Source organism: Meles meles, chromosome 18 (genome assembly GCF_922984935.1).
Source record: "Meles meles chromosome 18, mMelMel3.1 paternal haplotype, whole genome shotgun sequence".
NCBI lineage: Eukaryota > Metazoa > Chordata > Mammalia > Carnivora > Mustelidae > Meles > Meles meles.
Window position 1 is genome coordinate 20,901,248 of NC_060083.1, and position 22,173 is coordinate 20,923,420.

General features: G+C 35.7%; 1 protein-coding gene across 9 annotated transcripts in view; it reads right to left on the reverse strand.

Moving 5' to 3' along the window:
- The window catches only part of NF1 (neurofibromin 1), a 253,611-nt gene that overhangs the window by 88,374 nt on the left and 143,064 nt on the right, over positions 1-22,173 (reverse strand). For all 9 annotated transcript variants that reach the window (XM_045985840.1, XM_045985838.1, XM_045985837.1 and 6 more), the window contains 5 exons: positions 18,219-18,377; positions 17,580-17,677; positions 16,359-16,505; positions 13,915-14,061; positions 10,419-10,529 (listed from right to left, as the gene is read on the reverse strand). In XM_045985840.1, the coding sequence (XP_045841796.1) occupies positions 10,419-10,529; positions 13,915-14,061; positions 16,359-16,505; positions 17,580-17,677; positions 18,219-18,377 (662 nt within the window). The remainder of the gene's footprint in view (positions 1-10,418; positions 10,530-13,914; positions 14,062-16,358; positions 16,506-17,579; positions 17,678-18,218; positions 18,378-22,173) is intronic.

Here is a 22,173-nt window from a genome sequence, read left to right on the forward strand (position 1 = left end):
AACTTCTGTCACAATGCCAAAATAACCCTCAACAAAAGACAACAGAGGTTTATTTCTCACTTGTATCATGTCATCCAGCAGTTCAATCACATCTAAGACCCCCATTCTGAACCCTCTGTTTCTAGTGGGTTCTGACATGAGAACAAGATGAAGAATGGTGAGAAGGCCTGGAAGGGAGACACTGATTCAGGGGAATCTACATTCTGCTGACCAGGACACAGTCACATAGTACCACCTGACTACAAAGATGCTTGGAGTGGTATGGTAACGTACCCGGAAGGAACAGAAGAAACACAAAATATAAGTACTAGTCGTATTGTGTATTATGTAATCCACACTAAGTGGGACAAATACAGATAGTACTAGTAACAATAATGAAAAGCCTCACACCAGTGCAGGTTAGAAGTTTCTATCAAGTAAGTTTTGTTACCAAACTTTTTTTTTTGGCAAAACTTTACATTTTCAGAGGATTTGGGATCTCAGAACTGCAGATAAAGCTATTATGAATGTGCACTATGATCCACATTATACAAACACAAAACTCTCTCAAACAGCAGTCAGAAAATAGAGATGGGATTCAGCTGAGACCTGTGACTGGCAAACTAACACTTGGGAAAACAGCAAATGACCAGGTGGCTCTTATTATTTTCTACATCATTAATGGTATCAGCCCTTGGACATGACAAAACAAAGGAGATACCGCCATACGGTCCAATGTTCATTGTGTCCTGTTCTGTCCCGCCACTCACTGTGCTAGCAGGTAGAAGGGATACAGAGAGTAAGAGGTAATGCCGGATGATGAAACACCAGAACATGGTGGAAGAAAGATTTAGGATACGTCTACGGTAAAAAGCAGACTCTGTTCAGTGTTCTAAAAGTCTGAAGTCTTAAATGACTGATTCTGAAGTGCAGAATTAGGGAAAGCTCACATAAAAGGCACCACCATTAGAGTTAGAGCTGGAAAGAAGCACAAAATTTTGAACGAGGAAGAAGTACTTTGGGCAGACAGGGAAGGCTGTGCAAATGAACAGAGGCAGGAGGTATTTAAAGGCCTAAATAATGGATGGCAAATGATTTTTGTTTAGGAGCATCAGAGTGTTGGAGAGTTCAGAATTTTAAATTTTACTTAATTATCATCACAAGGCCCAGGCAGCTTAAGATTAGTCAGAAAAAGAAGGTAATGAGGAGTCCAAGGTTGGAGAGCCATTTTGCTAGGTGATGATGCAATTAACTGAGAAGGATCGAGAAGAAACATCTGGGTTCGAAACTGGGAAAGGGAAAAGTTTTGAATTTTAAATTTGAAATAAGTTGAGACTGAAGTGTTTGAAGCATCACTAGGAGTTACCAGCACATTACCTGAGTATTCTGGTTTATAAAATTCTACTCTGTTGCTAAGAGGCTTTTTATGTTGACTTCTAGGTCTAACACGCTAACCTCTAATTAAGTGAGGTTCTCTGTTATATGTACCATATAAATAAGATGTAGCAAGCACTGTTCTATTCATTCAAGAGAAATATAAATCCTTACAGCAAAGTAAAACAAGTGAGGAACATGTACCGACTTGTACTTCTGCCATTTATGGAGCAATTTCCTTGTATGTCAACACCTCCGTTCACAGCCCTGCAATTTTTAAAGAGTGCTGGCCAATGTGATGAAAACATTAGCACAATACAACCAAACTCTTCCCTGTATGCTAGTTATCAAGGAAAAGAAGTAATCAAAAGACAAAATTCCTTTAAAGAATATACTTAATGTGCTTCAATGTAGGTGGTTTAATCTATATATAAAAACTTTGTTAGGAGCGGTGCCTACATGGCTCAGTTGATTGGGCAACCAACTCTTTTCTTTCTTTCTTTTTTTTTTTTTTTAAGATTTTATTTATTTATTTGACAGACAGAAATCACAGGTAGGCAGAGAGGCAGGCAGAGAGAGAGAGGGAAGCAGACTCCCTGCTGAGCCGAGAGCTCGAACCCAGGACCCTGAGATCATGACCTGAGCCCAAGGCAGAGGCTTAACCCACTGAGCCACCCAGGCGCCCCCCCAACTCCTGATTTCAGCTCATGATCTCAGGGTGGTGGGACTGAGCCCTGAATCAGGCTCTGTGATCAGCAGGGAGTCTTCTTGGCTCTTTGTCTCATTCTCTCTCTGTCTCTAAAATAAATAAATCTTTAACCAAAAACAAAAAAAATCTTTGTTGGGCACCTGGCTGGCCTAATCACAAGGCAGGTGACTTGATCTCAGGGTTGTGAGTTCAAACCCCACACTGGGTGTGGAGTCTACTTTAAAAAAAAAATTACTTAAAAACAACTTAGTTAATGCAGTATGACAGTATCACTTTCATATGCAATCCTTTTCTTTGTTTTATATTAATAAAGTTTAACTTCTTCTCTAATAGGTTTCTTTAATTATGTATTGTTAAATGCCAGGAATGCTATATTCCCAAATTATTTTTAATACTTCAAAATAACCATGGTCAGAAACTACCAATAAACGTATTAACAAGATCTTCAAGAAAAACAAAGACACCTATCTCTAGTATACTTACTTGATTGTAAGTCATGATAATCACAGCACGCAAAATAACATATTCCTCTAGTCAGTCCAGTGAAGAAACTATGTAATGAATACACAGATAAGAGGAATAAGAAAAGATATATTCACTGGATTCCTTAAGCAAGTAGAGGGACACCTGGGTGGCTCAGTTGCTTAAGCATCTGCCTTCGGCTCAGGTCATGAACGGAGGGTCTTGGCATCTAGTCTCGCATCAGGCTCCTTGCTCCGAGGGTGGCCTGCTTCTCCTTCTCCCTCTGCCTGCCAGTTGCCCTGTGTGTGCTCTCTCCGACAAACAAATAAATGAAATCTTTTTTTTTTTTAAAAAGCATGTAGATTTTGGAAAGACTTTATTTGCCGTCCTTGTTCTCTGCCAAGGTCCGTCTGTTTACACCAGTTGTTTGGAAAACACCCAATAGGAGATTTTCAAAGAGTAAATGGCAGGTCAGGTTCAGAACACGTGACTTCCTCACTAATTATATTTAAAGAGCATACAGTAGAAGTTAAGATTCCCCACAAGACACTGAAGAAAGCCTGAGTTCATAATCCTCAAAGAAAAAACATCGAAAGGTAATATTAATTTGAAATTTTCTGAATTACATATTAGAACCAAATATAAATTAGAGTTCTAAAATTGAAGTGCTTTAAGTTAAAAAAAAAAAAAAGAACATTTAACCATGACCAACATGCACTAACCGTATTATCTCATATGTGGTAACCTATTAGATTGAATGTAAGATAAAAGAAAACTAGGGGTGCCTGGGTGGCTCAGTTGTTAAGTGGCTGCCTTCAGCTCTGGTCATGATTCTGAGGTCCTGGGACTGAGCCCCGTATGGGCCTCTCTGCTCAGTGGGAAGCCTGCTTCTCCCTTTCCTACTCCCCCTGCTTGTGTTCCGTTCCCTCTCTTGTTGTGTCTGTCAAATAAATAAATAAAATCTTAAAAAAAAAAAAATTAGCCTTACTTTAAAAATGGTTTACTATTGAACTTTTGGTCTTTGTCTATTCTATGCTTTCACATTCCAGATCTACTAACAAATTCTGGACTAAGAGTCAGACTCAAGTTCTAGTTCTGGTCATTTTTAGATATGCATCCACAAGCAACTTATGCCCTTTGTCTGAGCCCATCTGTAAAATGAAGAAACAGATATTGATCCCTCTAAATTTCCCTCTATCTTAAAAACTATAAATTGTTGTTTTGTTTTTTAAAGATTTTATATATTTATTTGAGAGAGAGCACAAGCAGGGGGACCAGCAGAGGGAGAGGCAGAAGCAGGTTCCCCCATTAGCAGGGAGCCCAACACAGAGCTCAATCCCAGGACCCCATGGGGTCCTGGGATTGACCTGAGCCGAAGACAAGACACTTAATGGACTGAGTAACCCAGGCGCCCCAAAAACTATGAAACTGTTACACCAAAGACTGGCATTTCCCCAGGGCTGGAAGGAGGTTTCCTTCAGTTTTCCCCCTTTAAAAAAAAAAGCTGGTTCTTAGATTTGTGTTCAAAATGTCAGTAAATTTCTATAATTGTTCTGAAACAGGAAAATGATGTTCAAGCTATCATTCATCAGCCTGTTCCTCCTGTTTGTCACTAACACTTCGGGGATAACTACAGACCTGATGACCTCAGGGTCTACAACAGACTCAAATCCCAGGAAGAGCCTGAATTCTATGACAACCCCAAGTTCCAAGACAACTCCGAATGCCAACACAAATTTGAGTTTTAAGACAACTTTAAATCTCCATACAACCTCAAAATCCAAGACAACTTCAAACCTCCCGATGATCTCAAATATGAAGATGACCTCAAATGCCAAGACAACTCAGATAACAACAGTGAGCCCAAAGATAGTCATGACCAGAAATGGGAAGACTACGAAAAGTTGTAGCACAACACTGAATCCAATGGTCAACATTCACTTTCTTCTCTATATACTATGCTTGCTGTTCTGTGTGTGCTCAGGCTGAAGTGGACTTGAACGGTCTGCACTCCTAGGTCAGTTCATTACTATCTGCTGAATTACAATAAGCACACTAAGAAAATCAAATTTATTTCAGTTTATTTCTTAGGAAATTGTCACTATTCTAGCTTAATTAAATTAAATTAATTAAATTAAATTAAAAATTTAATTAAATTAATTAATTAAATTAAATTAAAAATTTAATTAAATTAATTAATTAAATTAAAAATTTGTAAATTTTCATTGTGTAAGTTTAATTATTACCTCAATATAATGCTTTCCTTCCTTAACAAGCCAAAACAAGCAAAATACTACACATTTGCCTTTTATATGTTTGCAAAATTGAACAGAAACTCAGATTTTTACATTAAAAGTTTAAGAAATTATGTTGGTGATGTTTAACCAAAGTACACCTGTGTGTGAGAGAGGGGGATAGGAGATGGGGAATGAAGACTGGCCCGTGTTATGTTTGTACTGTTTTATTGTTTATTAAAAGACAAATGCTAATCTTTTTTTTTAAAGATGTGTTTATTTGCTTTTGAAAGAGAGAGCACACAAGTGGGAGGGGCAGAGGGAGACAGAGAATCTCAAGCAGACTCTGTAATGAGCTTGACTCCACAACACTGAGATCGTGACCTGAGCCAAAACCAAGAGTTGGACACTCAACTGACTGCGCCATCCAGTCACCCCAGTAAGTGGACATTTTAAAGGAAACACTACAGTACTGCACAAAACAATACACCTATCTGTGTCACCATACTTCATGAAGATGAGATAGTGATATGCTGTCACAGTAAAAAAAAGGTGCCAATGGGGGGGAGGTTTGAAAAAATTTTTTAAGTTTTTCTTATTTAAGTAATCCCTATACCCAACATGAGGCTTGAGCTCATGACCCCAAGATCAAGAGTCATATGCTCTTCCAACTGAGCCAGACTGCTAACTATTGTAATGCATAATACAGCTGGTCCAATGACAAGATTATCTTGCTCTGACTAAACCTTTATCTGGTGTTTGAAAAGGTCATTTGTAAATTAGATGCCTAGAATTCAAAACTCTTCCCTACAGAAACATATCTCATAACTATTAGAGTTTCATGCTGGTCTACAAAGGTTGATTTAGCCCAAAAACCTTGTACCTAACTTTCACACTGGTAATAACCATGTCATTAACAGAGCAGTTGTTAAGGTTTGAAACCCAGCTGATTCTCAAGAACTGTGCCACCATGAGTTAAATACATAACCCCAGTGCAATTTCCTAACTTCAGTAATAAACTGACTACAAATGAATCACTTTGGATGCCTGCTGAATATGTAAATTAGGCTCTCCACAAGAGATTTTGATTTGGTAGCTCATGGTAGGGCCTAGGGATATGTTTGCTTGTTTTAATTTTCCAGGTCATTCTGACAGCTAGGTCTGGGAACCACCAACAATTTCTCTTAAGTTTCAGTTTATATACATGTCAATCATTGTTATGACAAACACCTTATGGGACACCTAGGTGGCTCAGTCAGTTAAGTGTCTGCCTTCCGCTTGGGTTGTGATCCCAGAGTCCTGGGATCGAGTCTCCCACTGGGCTCCTTGCTCGGCAGGGAGCCTGCTGCTCCCCCTGCTTGTGCTCTCTCTCTCTGACAAATAAAATCCGTAAAAAAAAAAAAACACACATACACAAGACCTCAGAAGGTTACTGTTAGGGTTAGATGAAAAATTCTATCACATGCACAATTTGCCTGATGCACAGAAAGCACTCAGGAAATGTTAGCTCTTACCATTATTATTACTACTAACTACTACCCTAAAAGCAATTGCCAGGTACAACACTATTCCTAAGAGGAAAACTCTTCATTATAACTTTTAGGTTTTGTATTAAAAATAACCTGTGTCCTGGCAACAAGTTATATAATACAGAGGCACATAACAAATACTATAATCTGTCCTCTACCTTCTCCAATCATACTCCTCCCCTGCAATAAGCAATGTGAACAGTTCAATGTGTCTACTTTCACACATTTCTCAATCTACATATGCCTGTGCACACACAGTTATATGACAAGTGTCAGTCCTTCTGGGTCTTTTCAAAGTATAACGGAGGACTTCTGTTACTTTCGCCTGCTCAGCATCCATTTTTCCTCATCCTGGATCTGCTATCCAATTTTCCTTTGGGAAACCCTTCCCCTGGTGCCCTCTCTTTCAGTTCATGCAGTTCAAGTCGGGCTGGCTTCACCATGAAGCTCCACAGATGGGTACATGATTCGGGCCTAGACAACCAAGACATTCCATCCCTCTGCCACAGTGATTGCCTCAGGAACTGGCATGTGACTCACACGAGGCAGTAAAACCAGCACTTCTGCAGCACCTACTGGGAAAGAGGTCATTTTCCCTCAGTTGGTAAGCTGAGAACACAAAACACTGCTGGCCACAGGAAAAGCCTCCTACGAATAATATCAACCCAAAGTAAGTCGAGTCAAGAGACAGAGAAGACAATGTTTTGCAGATGACACTGTTCAAAGCTCTGCACACGGTCATGTAAGAAGCCAGACCATATCTTGATCTTCTCAGGTATATGTACCAAGTGATGTTCTTTTTGGTTTACACAAGTTTGAAATTCATTTCTGTTACTTGTAACAAGCAAAATAAGCTTAATGCATTGCATATTATTCCATAATATAGAGGTATCCTTATATATTCAACAATTCCCCTTCTGAAACATATGTTACATTGTTTTGGGGTTTGTTTTTTTTTTGCCATCATAAATAAGGCTGCAACAATTGTTCTCGTATTTATGGTACTTTAACTACTATAAAGTAGGAGCATAAATATATGGGAGGGAATACCAGGGAAAGATTAGAAACTAAATTAGGTCAAAATTATGGAGCACCCTGCATGCCTGACTGCAGAACCTGGACTTCATATGCGGAATCTATGGTGTTATTTAACACATCGAGAGAGACAAGTTGAGATTTGTACTGGTCTGCCTCCAGATGCAATGTTAAGACGACCTGGAAGAAGTTATCTGGGGATTAGGAAGTGGGAGGATAATGCTGCGTTCATATAGGCAAGAGCTAGTAAAGAGAGTCTCAGAAATGGCAGTGGCAGAAAAATGATTTCAAAAGGTATTTTCAAGGTGCCTCAAAGAAATATTAAACCATTAAGATCCAATTAAAAAAAAAAACAAACGTGAAACAAAAATCACAACAAATACCAAAAGACAGCCCCTGAAAAAGAATAGCACCAGGTGGTGACTGCCAGTTAGGAGCATATACTTGACTTAAGGAGCAGGCCAGAAAGACACCGGCTGACCGGCACTTAGCATGAAAGGTTTTGTCAAACAGGTGTATTTTAGCTGAACACATTCTCTTTTTGGAACCTGAAGTATGCAGTGCTGAGGTAATGAAAGAGTTAGTAGCTGTGGCTAAAACTGAAAGGATACCAAAAGAGAAAAAACAGGAAGTAGAGCTGACTATGAAGCCAAGAGAGAGTCAAAGATTGTGAACTAGTTCCAGAACTGATAGCCACCTAGTTCTGTCTACCCCTAGGCAGTCTCTGCTGTGTAATTCATGTTTTTCCTGAGGCCTATCTTTCTGAGAAAATAAGAATGTCTTCTTTGCAGTAACAAAGGCCTAACTAAAACAGTGTAACTGATTTGTCAGGGTCCCACAGCTAAAACCAAGGCTAGGTGACTGACAACGAGGAGGATAAAAGAAAAAGGTAAGAATTTAAAATGATTAGGGTTTCTAGCATGGGAAAGAATAATGATGTAACTGAGAAAGAAAATATAGCATCAAAAAGCTGATTTGAATACATACTAAATCAAGTTATGCATATTTCAAGTCTAAAATGTCTGTGGACTATCTGTAAGGAGAATGGAACCTATAGGTCAAAAAATATTCACTAATACACAGTAGTCTAAGCCACAGAAACACAGGAATATCAAAAGAGAAGTCAAACCCAAGTGCTCTTTGACAAAGTTGGCCATGTAGAGATAAAGCCTTCACTATATTCTTTTGGACTTGTACCATGGTGGAAGTAGGCCTTTCTCTGCTCTGAGCTACTGTGTGCTCAATAATCTTGGAGCTAAGACTTCAAACTAGGTGAAAATAAAGGCCGAGAGGAGCTCCAGGAAGTCTAAATGAAAAGTTCAAAGTACTGAAAATATGAAATTGCAAGAGTCCTATCCAAAAACAAAAACCAAAAAAGAAAAAAAGAAAACCTCAAAAGTTCTCTGTACAGAACTCTGAAGTCACAAAATACTTCATGTGAGAGGTAAACAGGATAGTTTTTTTATAACTGCTGCCCTCTCACCTTTTTTTTTTTAACAGAAGAAGACACAGATTCAGAAAAAACTCATCTAAGATTATGCAGCTAATAAAGCAACAGAGTTAAGAATTGTTTAGCACTCTTAAGTCATCATGTTCTATAGGTTTCCTGGAAATCTCACTGTTTTAATCCAACAGAGGGTGTCTGGATCAGGCCCATCCTGCTTTCCGTGGCCTTTTCTAGAACCTCCAGTGAAGCAACACAATCTTACAGTTTCCGATCCTGAAGAGAAAACCTACTTTTGAGGATTTCCAGATATCTTTGCTACTTACAAACTAACAAGAATTTAAAGGGAGAGGAAGACACACATCTATCTGCCTCTCTCACCAATATTTCACTTTAATTACTTTGACAAAATAGGGAGGGTCAAAATACACTGGTTGCATTAAAACTTGGGGTTGAAATACAAATATAGTTCATCTCTGTTGCAAAAGAAAATTAAAATTATCTCAGGCAATTTAGAAATGGGTATTGGTATAAAGGTTGGAGAGAAGACTCTCAAGAGAAATGAAGAGATGTTACTCAAGGGTTGTTCAAGAGGAGAGCTCAGGGTAAATGCAAGTTCCTATACTCTTGATTCCGTAACACCCAGTGCTTGGGACTCCTTGGTCTTAACGCTATCTGGATTATTTGACTAAACGAATTTCCCACCTTCCACATTCCTTTCTTCAATCCTACCCCACTGTTTCTCAGCCTCCACTTATCCCCTATACATTGTTAAGTTTTTGCCAACTGTGACCATTCAGTCTATTAACATAATTCTTCAATTTATGTTAACTTCAGGAAACTTGGGAAGATTAATTCCTTCCTCTACTTAATAGCAAAACTAAGATTACGCGTAGTCCTAAAATTCCAAAGCCAATGGTCTCTCTGTTATACCACATTGTCTCCAAAGTTCAAATACCATGAGTTTATGTCATCAACACGAGAAAGTAAAAACCACCAACTTAATATCACAGGTAAGTTCTCAAAAGGAAGGTAGTATGGAGGCAAGAAAGAAAAGACCATGGCAGGGAGAACACGGCAAGCCTCATGCCTATTGTTAAGGAGCTCACAGCATTTCCAGAAAGGCTTTCAAAGGAACTAGCCTGGCCTGAAGACATAATGAAAAAAATGCAATCATTTTTCCAGGCTGTCACCTGTGCCATCCTTATAGAAATTTCCCACAGCTTCTCTGAATTATTTAAGTAACCCCAATCTTGTCATACACAGCATATTACTGAAAGTTCTTAGAAACAGATTCTTAAAAAGAAATGTTTCTGATTGTCATGCTGTAGATATATTTACTGAAAATAAGCTTAAAAACAAAAGATACTTTGCAATTTTTTTATTCTTGGTAATTAATCCATTGTAGGAAGTATTAAAAAAAAAACTGATGTTAAGAAAGAGAAGCCAATAGGAAACAGGTCTCCTGAAAAGCCATTTCTAGTATACCACTATCATTTTGTGATGATGGCTATTTATCCAGCTATATTCTTACAGGTAAACTTGTCTTCTATTCCAGTAAAGTCAAATGGGAAAAACCAAAATTGCTGTCTCTCTACATTTGTTATTATTTTTAAAACTCTGTTAAGAGAAACTGAAACAGTAGTTCTTACCTCCGTGCAACATAATAAAATATAGGATTCCCAGCTTTGGAAGTCCCAGCTTGGTAGAAAATACTTAATGTTTTCAAAGCCTTGAACTCTTCTTTTTCATGTACTTGATGCCTGAAAGAAAAAACCAAAAACAGAGTACTCAAGCTTTATATTGTCCATTAAGTATTTCTACAAACCCGTGATTAGAGCAATGATAAAATATGTAAAATGGCAAAATATTTAAAAAGCAAAATACTTTCTGAAAGGCAATTTTGTAACAAATACCAATAATTTTAAGATGTTACTCTTTGAAACACACTGAGTAGTTCTTAGGACTATCCTAAGAAAAGTACTGGGCAGCAATATTAATCATAGGATTGTTTTTTATCATGGTATTTTTTTTTTCTAGAACCAAGTTTTTAATTTTTTTCAAGAAAAAAAATTTTTTTCCTTTATTGGTTTATGATTTTCAGTGATTAAAAAGACCTTCCTTTGCACATGTTTTCTTCTTCACGAGAGTTTATCCTCATGAATGGTATGAGTACCTTTTTGATGGTCATTCAATTGTACCAATACCATTTATTAAAAGTCCATTCAACAGCTAAATTTACAACCATACGAAACAAGTGTTGGCACAGATGTGGAGGAAAAGGAGCCTTGATGCACTGTTGGTGGGAATGTACACTGGAGCAGCCACTGTGGAAAAGAGTATGTAGGTTCCTCAAAAAGTTAAAGATAGAATTACCAAATGATACAATATTCCACTGCTAGGTATTTACCCAAAGAAAACCAAATCACTAATCTGAAAAGATATATGGGCCCCTATGTTTATTGCAGCATTATTTACAATAGCCAAGACATAGCCAAGTGTTTACTGACAGATGAATGGTTTAAAAAAAAAAAACTTGTGTGTATACATATAGAATGGGATATTAATTGGCCATAAAAAAGAATGAAATCTTGCCATTTGCAATAACATGGATAGAACTAGATAGTACAATTCTGAGTGAAATCAGTAAAGGAAAGACAAATACCATATGATTTCACTCATGTGTGGAATTTAAGAAACAAAACAAATGAACAAAGAAAAAAAAAACAAAACAAATACAGAAAGTAACTGGGTTGCTGGAGGAGAAGTGGGTGGGAGGATGGGGAAAATAGGTCAAGAGGAGTAAGAGTACATTTATCGAGATAAACACTGTGTAACGTACAGATTTATTGAATCACTACACCATACACCTGAAACAAGTACAACAATATATGTTACTTATACTGGAATGAGTGAATGAATGAATAAATAAATGCAAATCCCAAAACTTAAAAAAAAAAAAACATTCCATTCTGGTCTCCCTGATACTGAATACCACTTTTTGTCATATATTAAATTCCCCTGTATATTTGCATGACTTGATTTTTATGTATTCTGCTGAATACTCAGTGTGTGTAATTAGTTTGAAGATTCATGTCATTCACCAAACCTGGGACATTTTCATCTGTTGTCTCTTCAAGTATTACCTCTTCACCATTCTCTCTAAGCTGCACTTCTGAAACACCTATTATGCTTGTTGGACCTTCTCATTCTGTCATCTGCATTTTTTAACTTCTTTCCTATTTTCCACCGTACTAACGATATGTTGGTAACGTGTTCAGAAATCATCTTCCAACTATGTATTTTAAAAATAAAATATTTTAAAAACATAGATCCTTTTACCTACTATTTCTAGGTGTCTTGTGTCTTGAAGGGGGTTGGGGAGAGAGGTTGTATTAACTTAATCCATCATGTTGCTGGTATCAGGTCAGCATTTGTTTAGTATTAATGGAAACAACCTACATATCATTTGATAAGAAAATAGGTACACATGTGTATAGATAAATGATTGTGTGGCCATCTGCCAGATATCAATTAAATTATTTCTAAGAGGTAAAAGTCTCCAAAAAGACTGAGAATTTTTTACTTTCTTCTTCAGATTTCTAAGTTTTGAGTAATTCAACAATTTTTATCTTTATAGCTGAGAAAATTATAAAGCTACCTTCATTTCCTTAAAACAAAAATGGGTCTCAAAGAGCATCAGTGGGAGCTGAGAACAAATATAACACTTAACATTTATTAAACACTGTATAAACACTATATATACCAGACACTGTTCACACATATTAGGTCATCTAGTCTTCAAAAGCATAGAAGGTTGTTTTATAAGGGAAGTTAGGGTCTTAGGTAAGGATCAATAAATAGGTTTTCTTAGAAAAGTGGAAAAATGGCTAGGATGTCCTCAGTAATGTTGAATAAAAAATAGTTTTATATTCTTGTATTATGCAATGTTCAATGAAGTAATATGAAAATTCTGTGTGGAAAATATTTCTTCAATCATTAGGAATAAACATATGTTAAACTGAAATGAATATAACAGAGCTAAAGATAAAAATTAAGCTGCAAAGGATATTATGTAGTCACACATAATTTTTTTTTTTTGAGAGAGAGAGAGAGAGCGCGTACGCACATGAGAGCATGAGTGGGAGAAGGAGAGAAAATCCTAAGCAGACTCTGTGATGAGTGGAGCCTGATGAGCAGCCCTGATCTCAGGACCCCGAGATTACAAACTGAGTTGAAACCAAGAGTCGGACACTTAACCAACTGAGCTACCCAGGTGTCTCGTGTATTCACACATTCTTTTAATGGTGTCAAAGAATTGGAGGCATATGCACACAACTATGGCCTATATGTAATATGACCAGTGACAGGCACTTACAATGCAAGGCTTATTATATGGAAATCTGTGGTACAAATTAATTTCTGAATGTCACATTCTGCTTTTTTACTTGTTTCTCGCACATATTACAAACAGAACACTTCACACACAGTCACTAATGAAGTACTTACTAAGTGACTAAGTGTGAAGTACTATGAAAGGTACTTTAAAGACTAAAGGATTCAGCATGCTGCAATTGCTATAACATCAAAAAAGTGAATATCTAACAATGAGGATCTTTTACCTCACAAACGAAATCCTCCTAAATGAGATTCAAAATTTTATATTTTATAGCCATACTGAAAAATACTGAATTTTCTGAGTCTCAATCTGAATGAAGTTAATAGCATTAACTTTTGGAAGGGTTCTGAAAAACACTACAGTGTGGCAGAAAGAGTTCAGAACTTAAAACCACAGATCTCCGAATTAGGTGCGGAATCTTGAGCAAATCACTCACTTTGAGCTACGGGACTGCCTTTAACCATAATATGATTATCTACCCTCCCTTCTAAGTATTAAATGCAAAACCCTCAAAGCAAAATGACAACGTACATTGCTTTTATAAGAAAATCAAATATAAAACAAAGCACATGTCAACAATAAATAACATAAGAAAAAGTGGGATCCCAAAATACACCCATGTGGTCATTAGGCAGATCTTTCCTGATAATCCTCTATCAGAAATACAAGTATATCTAATAAGCAGCCTGGTGGTCAGCATTGCACCTCAACAAAAAGCGAGCAATCATTATTTCAACGTGGTACCTTACCTAGTCATAAATTCCTCAAACTTGGAACTGGTAAGGTTAAGGCTGGACCAGTGTGTATCTGCCACAGGTTTGTGCTCTGGAGGACCCAGGTATGCAAGAAGTGTTGCCATCTTATCGAAAGGTCGTCTTCCAACAGCTTTGTGATCCCTAGATAGAGCAAACTACTTAGAAAACAGGAGCAGTTCACATTCAGCAGTACACATTGCTTTAGATTATCAGATTGCTTTTCTTCTTTCTGTCAGCTGGTGGTTCTGGCTGACTTGTAAATAGCGCCAAAAAGACCTCACAAGGTCTTGTAAGATGGAGACATCTCAGAAATATGACCATTCCCCAAACTATAAAACTTACATAAAAAATTCTTTTCTAGTATTCTTAATCCACTACCACTAAACAGGCAATCAGTAGTTAAAATAATGTTGTGATCCACTTTTTCACAAGACAAAAGAATCCTTCTTGAGAAACTAGGCTTTACTAATTGGATATATTTGTCCCTCATATCAGATCTCTGCTTAATCAGGGTAAATATGGATTTTCAAAAACAATTCAGCATTTAAAACTATACAATAACAACAAAATACGGTTTCACAAAAAGCATCAAACTCCATAAACAATGAATCTTGGAACACTGCATCAAAAATTAATGTAATTTATGGTGACTAACATAACACAACTTAAAAAAATCAAACTGGCAAAAATTAGGTTTACTAATGCTAACTTTGGTGAGAATGTGTACATAGAGGTTCTCTCACACAGAACTGATTAAAATGTAAATCAGCATATACACCATGAAAAGTAATGTGGCAGTTATCTAGTAAAGTTGGGGCTGTGTGCAGCCCAGAACCCAGCAATTACACATTCAGGTATACACAAGGAAATAAACATGGAGAATATTTATTACACTACTATTTAAAAGAGAGAAAAGCAAAAAACAAACCTAAATATCAACTAGGGAATGTGAAAATAAGTATACAGTGATCCAGTAAAACACTAACCTAAGTTAAATAATCTCAGAATATTGTGTGAAGAGACTATATTTAGTATATAATTTCTGCAAAATTTTCAAACACACAAAACTATGTCATACATACATGTAATTTCCTTACTTTGTCAGTTACCTAGAGGGAAGTTGTATCTTTTCCCCCAAGAAATAAAATGTTATAAAAATTTGAAGTAAAACAGCAAACTAATGTCAAAGTCAGACGGTAGACGTGGGTCTCTATTATATTATAGCCTACACTCTTCTGTATGTTTAGAATGTGTATTTTTTTAAGACAACTGAATTAAAAAAAAAACAAACTGTAGCATCAAACTACACAATTATGTATGTGAATTATGTAAGAGAAATGAATGTTTGCATTTAAAGGCAGCACAGTTCATTTTAGTGGGACACAGATAAAGCATGTTCAGTCTTCCTCTGTTGGGGCACATATCAGTCATGCCCATATCACTTTAATCCATTAACAATGCATGAAGGATTAAAATGTTCTCTTTTTTAAGCCACCATTTCCTAATTAGTCAGCTTCAGCTTCATGGTCTTCTACTGCTCCCATGAATGAGTAAACCATTTTTATTAGCATTTAAGATTTTCTGGACTCATATTACATTTGTAAGAGAACTCCTCACGCAAAGGAACGTGGATCCTTTATAAACATACACAACTAGAAAGGATAGCAAGTGATTCAGGCTACAAAAGACTTTAGGAACAGCTAATAAGACAATACCCAAGTTGATACTTTTTAATTACTGAGTGTTTTCTGCATAAAGCCTTATTTGCATATACTTGAGAGTTATCACAAATAGAACACTGGCAATGTTTTAATTATTATATTCCCAAGGATGAGCTACTTTTTTTTTTTTTTTTTAATTTTTTTTTTTTTTTTTTTTAATTTATTTATTTGACAGATAGAGATCACAAGTAGGCAGAGAGGCAGGCAGAGAGAGAGGAGGAAGCAGGCTCCCAGCTAAGCAGAGAGCCCGACGTGGGGATCGATCCCAGCACCCCGGGATCATGACCTGAGCTGAAGGCAGAGGCTTTAACCCGCTGAGCCACCCAGGCGCCCCAGGATGAGCTACTTTTAAAATTCAGATGCCAATACTCATTTGAGCTTCTAGTAAATTTAAACTTCTCCACATTGTGTGCACGTCTGATGTTTTGCAAACCAGAAAAAAACCCAAAGGGCTAATTTGTGATTTCTCAGCTTAAATTAAAAAAAAAAGAAAAAAGAAAAAAAGTATGTGTCACTGAGGTGGGCTTATAGATCATTTAATATTAAATGAACCCTTTGCCTATTTATTTTTGAAGAGAGTCTAGAGTTCTACATTTCTCTTTTCAAACCAGTTTTTATTGAGCAAATGCGAAATAAAAAGCATTACTCAGGACCAAATTGTTTTTATAAATTAAAACTAAAAGTTTTCAAAATCTCCTGACTGTGGTGAAATCCTACCTGTTGCTAGAAAGATACTGGCCAATTTTCTCTTGATTGTTCCAGAGCAGACGATGTAAAGCAAGCACATTGCCATCACTGATGAAGGAAAGACTATGATTTACTGCATCACTTGTAGGACAATCAGATGCTATATCAAGGAAAAACCTTAAAAAGTATAAAATCATTAGAATTTTTAAAACCAGATACACCCATATCTATGTTTGAATTAAATTCATATGAAGTAATTTTGTAAAATAACTGAGATTACACGTATGGAGAATTAAGACATTATTCACACATGACTGTCATAAAACAAAACAAGACGAGAAAAGGAGAAAGTTGGCTTTCCATTTCTGATATCTGGCTTTGGCTTGAGAGTAGGTTTTAAAGTCAAACCACAACAAAATTTAGATGGATGAGACTTTGGACTGAAGCCAGTACTTTACAGATAAGGAAACAGAGACCAAGACAAGACAAAAGAAAGACCTCCCCAAAGTCATACAGCCTGTTAGGTCAGAGCCAAGAGTATAACTTTTGTTCTCTTCACTTTCTATTGGTAGTCAATCTGCTAGAATATGAATCCTATGCTGACATTTGCTTTTCTCTCCAATATGGCTTACGGTCCAACAATATATCTTTTGAATTCCAGCTACGAAGAAGTTGATAAGAACCATAATGAAAAACTGGAAGACAGAGTTGTACACGTCTAGCTCAGACTATAAGATCAATTAGTTTCACATAACAGAAAAAGAATTCTGGACCTTAACTTATATTTACAAAGTACTTTCTCATACGCTATCTCACTTGATACTTTAAAGTCCACACTCAGGTAGGCAAAAGGTATTGTCCCTATTTACAGGTAAACCAACAACTCAAACTCAACATAAAAAAAAACTGTCATTATATGCTATTATGCATTATGTATACCATTTTGGTTTTAGTTTGTACTAGAAGGAAACTTTTTCTTCTTCCTCTCCTCCATATTGTAGCAACCTCAAATCCTTTAACAGATGTGTCAAAACTCCCTGCTGGTTTTCAAATATGGAAATCACTATTAAATTATAAAGAATATGGATTTATTTAGCCACTGTCCCTTATATAACATAAGATTAACTCTGCTCTTGACCTAGAGAGGGAAGAAGCAAAAACCTACACAGAAGTTTCATGTAGACCTACTACAGGGTGGGCAACAGACGTAAAAGAAACTGACAGTACTGGAGTCAAACAGAGCAATCCTACCTCCGTGCTGCATCAAAGTTGCTTTTCACAAAATCATTAAAAGGCCGCATATGTTCTTCTTTTGTGAACAGAACATGATTGGCAATACTCTGAAGTATCTAAACAATGGAACAGGGTTATAAATCAGATCATTCATTGTATGAAGTGTACACATTCATATATTCTTTAAAAAGTACTAATTGATATAATTTCTAGTGGTGATTAAATTATTACTCATTCTATAAATACTAGGTGTTGTTACTGTTCTTTCCCAAATATAATTACTACACATATACATATGTAAATATATATGTAAATATATGCAAACCTATGTAAACATATATTATACATATTAAATTTTTAAATGTCTTTCTTAATAAAAAAAATCATACAGCCTCCATTTCAGAATTTCCAGAATGAATACAGAGAAAACTATCTTCAGAAGGCATTTGCTAAGATTATTTTCCCATGATAATAAGGTCCATCAGGTATCAGTCTAGTGAATTCCTTTGTAATTTAACAAATAAAAATAAAACAAAAGCATATAGTGAGAACCACAGGGCATTTAAAAAATCAATTCAAGTGTAAGTACAATAAATATGAAAAACAAAATCTAGTTGGAGGAGGAATTTTAAATAGATTATCAAAATAATTCTTCACCTTTGACATTAACTTCAAGCCCCTTTCGATTCTAGGTGGTGGCTTTTTATCTAAAATCCCTGCTTCATATGGTGAGACAATGGCAGGATTGATAAATCTGAGGAACATGGCACTTCCCACTGCACCGATGCTGTTCTGAGGGAAACGCTGGCTAACCACCTAAAAACAAGGAGTTGAAAATTGACTATATGGTTTGAATTTAAAAAGGAAATGGGAAGAAAAAGCTCAAGGGTCAAACTTTCGCACAAAAACTCTGAATAGATCAACTCTTGTAAACGACACATTTCTATTTTTTCTTAACTCCCAAAACATCAGTAAATAAAGCTTATCCCCAATTCTTGCCCTCCATCCTTTTAAAGGACAACAAAGACATCTCAGGAGAAAGAAGAACCTCATGAATGAGTTGTATAGGAGAGACCTGAAAAAATATCTTACATTTGTCATCATTGTTTATACTACAAGTTTGATAAGTAACAAAAGCAGACCAAATTTTCACACAACAATTATCATATTTTACGAAGATTAACAGACATGAGGGTGAGGTCAACTCTTACAAGACGAGGCTAAGTTTGCAACAGCATACCCCGAAACATCCAATATCTAACAGTAAATACTTACATTTTGTTGTATACCTGGTACAACTGAGTATCTTGAACAAAATGCTTGCCACACACTAAAGTTAGTTTTTTAGATTCCTATCAAGAGAAAAAACTTACTTACAAGTAACATTACTGCCAGTTTCTTTTCTTCCTCAGAATTTGTTATAAGGACCTATTATTTAAGTCATGGAGGAACAGGAATTCTTGGGGACCTAAAAGAAAAAAGGATCCCACCAGCAGAAAAAAGGACCCTTTTGTGTATCTCAGGGTATAATTCTGTCAAATAAAAAAAAGTTAAGGAAACAAGGAGCAGTTGCCCACACTGAAAAACATGAGTCGAATATTTAAAACGATTTTTTTTCTCTTTCTTTTTATAAAACACTCTACCTTGAAGGTAAAGTAATAGGCACATTAGACTTGGGAAAGTGTTAGGCCACCAGCTCAGGATCCATCTCAAAAGTGACTCCTGTTTGAAGTTAACATATGAAAATCAGATTATTCTAAAACTCACATTTTTTTTCAAGAATGTATATTTATTTTTCAAGAACACTTCTGTAACATATTAATCTGCAAAAGCTCTTGCTTAGTGTAGCTAACTGCTGCTCAAACCAGTGGTGGCTATGGCAGCAAAGCCGCAGCACTCCATGCAACAGTCAAAGATTCTAGGGACAAACACACATTTCAGAGAATATTGGGGGGAAATGAGAAAATGGGATTTATGTGCAGAATCTCACATAACTCTATTTTACTTTATGATGCCTTAATAAAGTAATACCTCTTGTCACGAATTCACACGGCTCACTGACTCCAGATTAACTCTGGGAAGAATAAGGATTATTTCATTTCTTTCTATACCCTTTAGTGCTTCATGTGGTGTACATTTTTAATGTCTTCTTTCTTTTCCACTGCCCCAGATCTCTAAATAGTCTTCTACCATATCTGACAGAGAATTCATAAATGTAAGATTTCAGAGAATAATTTTTTAAGCCGAAGAATATCCCTGTAAGAGGTGATAACAGACAGTATTTGTAACTAATATATTTTCACCTTCATTTATACTATGCAGCTCAGGAAGCTTTCGTCTTAAAGTCGTCTGAGTGCTACTGCATGAAGGACAACCTTACACTTAAGAGGAAGCTGGTGCAGATGGCTAAACATAGCAGCCTTACTAGAATAGCTTGAAAACTCAAATAATGTTTGAGAATTATTTTTGGCTGAAATACAGTTTCAGAAATAGAATTAAGAACAAAATTCCAGTGTTTTTACCACTCTCGTACAGTATTTAACCTTTTGGGATGTAGGAACAGAAAAATGAATATATACATTTATGCAGACAAAATTTCTCATACAATTTCAGAATGTTCAGGGACCACCATTGCTACTGAGTGGTTCTTTTAGAACTCCCAAATTTTAATCTTAAAACAGAAGAAACTAATCAATAAGCCTACAGAATTTTAAACTTTAAGGAATGAGTTAGCAAGAAGAGGACTAAAAACTGCTTTATATTTATATATTTCAAATAGGTTGTTTTAAAAGAATAAGCATATATTCAGTTTAATCCACTAAAATTCTGAAACAGCTTTTAAAAAATTAAAAGACATCATTTGGTTTCCAAGAACCATTTATAAAATACTAACCTGCTGTGAAAGTACCTCATAAAAACCAGCACATTTTTGAAAGATGCTACTTATTAGTTTTGTCTAGAACAAAAAAGTTTTAAAGTGTAACTCACATTTATACCTGATTTATACGTAATACTATTCAACCTCAGAATTTAATGAAAATCTGTGATAATTATTTCCCACCGGGAGAATATTGTCAAACTTCTGAAAAGTACTACATCTCTACTATCCTCCACATCTTCAAAATTAATTCTTGTCAAAACTCAAAGGACCCACACCTCAGAAACACACAGAATCAATAAAAATGCTGTATAACAAGTTTCATGAGACAATTTATAAAAATAGTTCTTTTTATATCACCATTAATGAACATCAATTTTACTTCATCGTATACATACTCCAGTTGGGTTTTTTATTTTTAATCTAGAAAAATCTAATTTAGATCCCAAACAAATTCTGCAAAATGGTCAAAGTTGGGCTAGTCTGTATGCTAAAACCAGTTATCAGTCAAATGTCCTTGTTACTCCCCTTAGTAAAATCTGAACAACATGGTACAAATGAATAGTCATAAACTTTACAACAGCAAGAGGATCACTACCCACACATGCTTGATTACCTGAATGAGGTAGACAGTAAGTTCTCAAAGGAGATCTAATTATACATTATATGTTTGAGAATAAATCGAATTATCTATAATATAACTACACAGCTAATAAACCAGGAGCCAGGACCTTCTCTATTTTACATATCCTAATCTATTACACATACACCCCCAAAAGAGCTTGCTTTTTAAAGATCATTAGATTCTTAAGCCAACAACTGCATAAACCAACATTTTAAATTTATGGTGACTATATTGTCTTCATACTTTGTAATACATTCTAAAATACCTCAAATTACCAATTAGTTTCCTTTTGTTTCCATGAGGACCTCATAACACCTGTGCTGAGAAATATATTCCAAAACTCAGCATTACCCAGAAACTTAAAAAAAAAACCTGAAAATAACACTAGTAGAAAATAACATTTCAAAGAACAATTTTAGACAAAATCTTAATTTAAAAAAATGCAGTGTTAGGAGGCTAGAAAACATGCTCTTAGAGAAATACAGAGAGCTGGAATTTTAATTTATGTGATATACTACACAATGCCATTAGTAAAACACTGAACAAGAGTGTTAGAAATAGTAAATTCCAACAGTGATGGTGTATATATGTTAAACCCACATACGCTGAGAATTAGAAGCATTAGAAAGAAATGTTTTTAAGCAAGACAGCCATCTAATCCAATCCATTTGCTCATAGCTGACCAAACTTATTTAACATACTCAAAATTTCAAATGCACATAAAAGCGTAGGTGTCTAAATTTTAATTTAGTTCTGAATTTGAAACAGGAACTTATGTGTCAAGCTTTAGACAAAGAATGAAAGATGAAACCAAATGTATATTTTAAATTTTACCTTTGTATGTAAACTACTTACATGACTCCTAAAGGTTTTTTTTTTTTTTTACATCTTTCTCTAAAATCATTTGGATTATACGAACAAAGATTAATACTCAGCCTGATAAGTCATAGTGATAATGGCAAATTCAAATTTGAATTTGCCATTCATGGGGAAGAAAATAATAATGATTACTGTAACTTTCTTCCCTTAACTAGGGCAGGTTCATAGAAACAGGTAGTATATTCTTATCATGTTAGCAAAATGAGGTGTTTCTCTACAAATAATGGAAT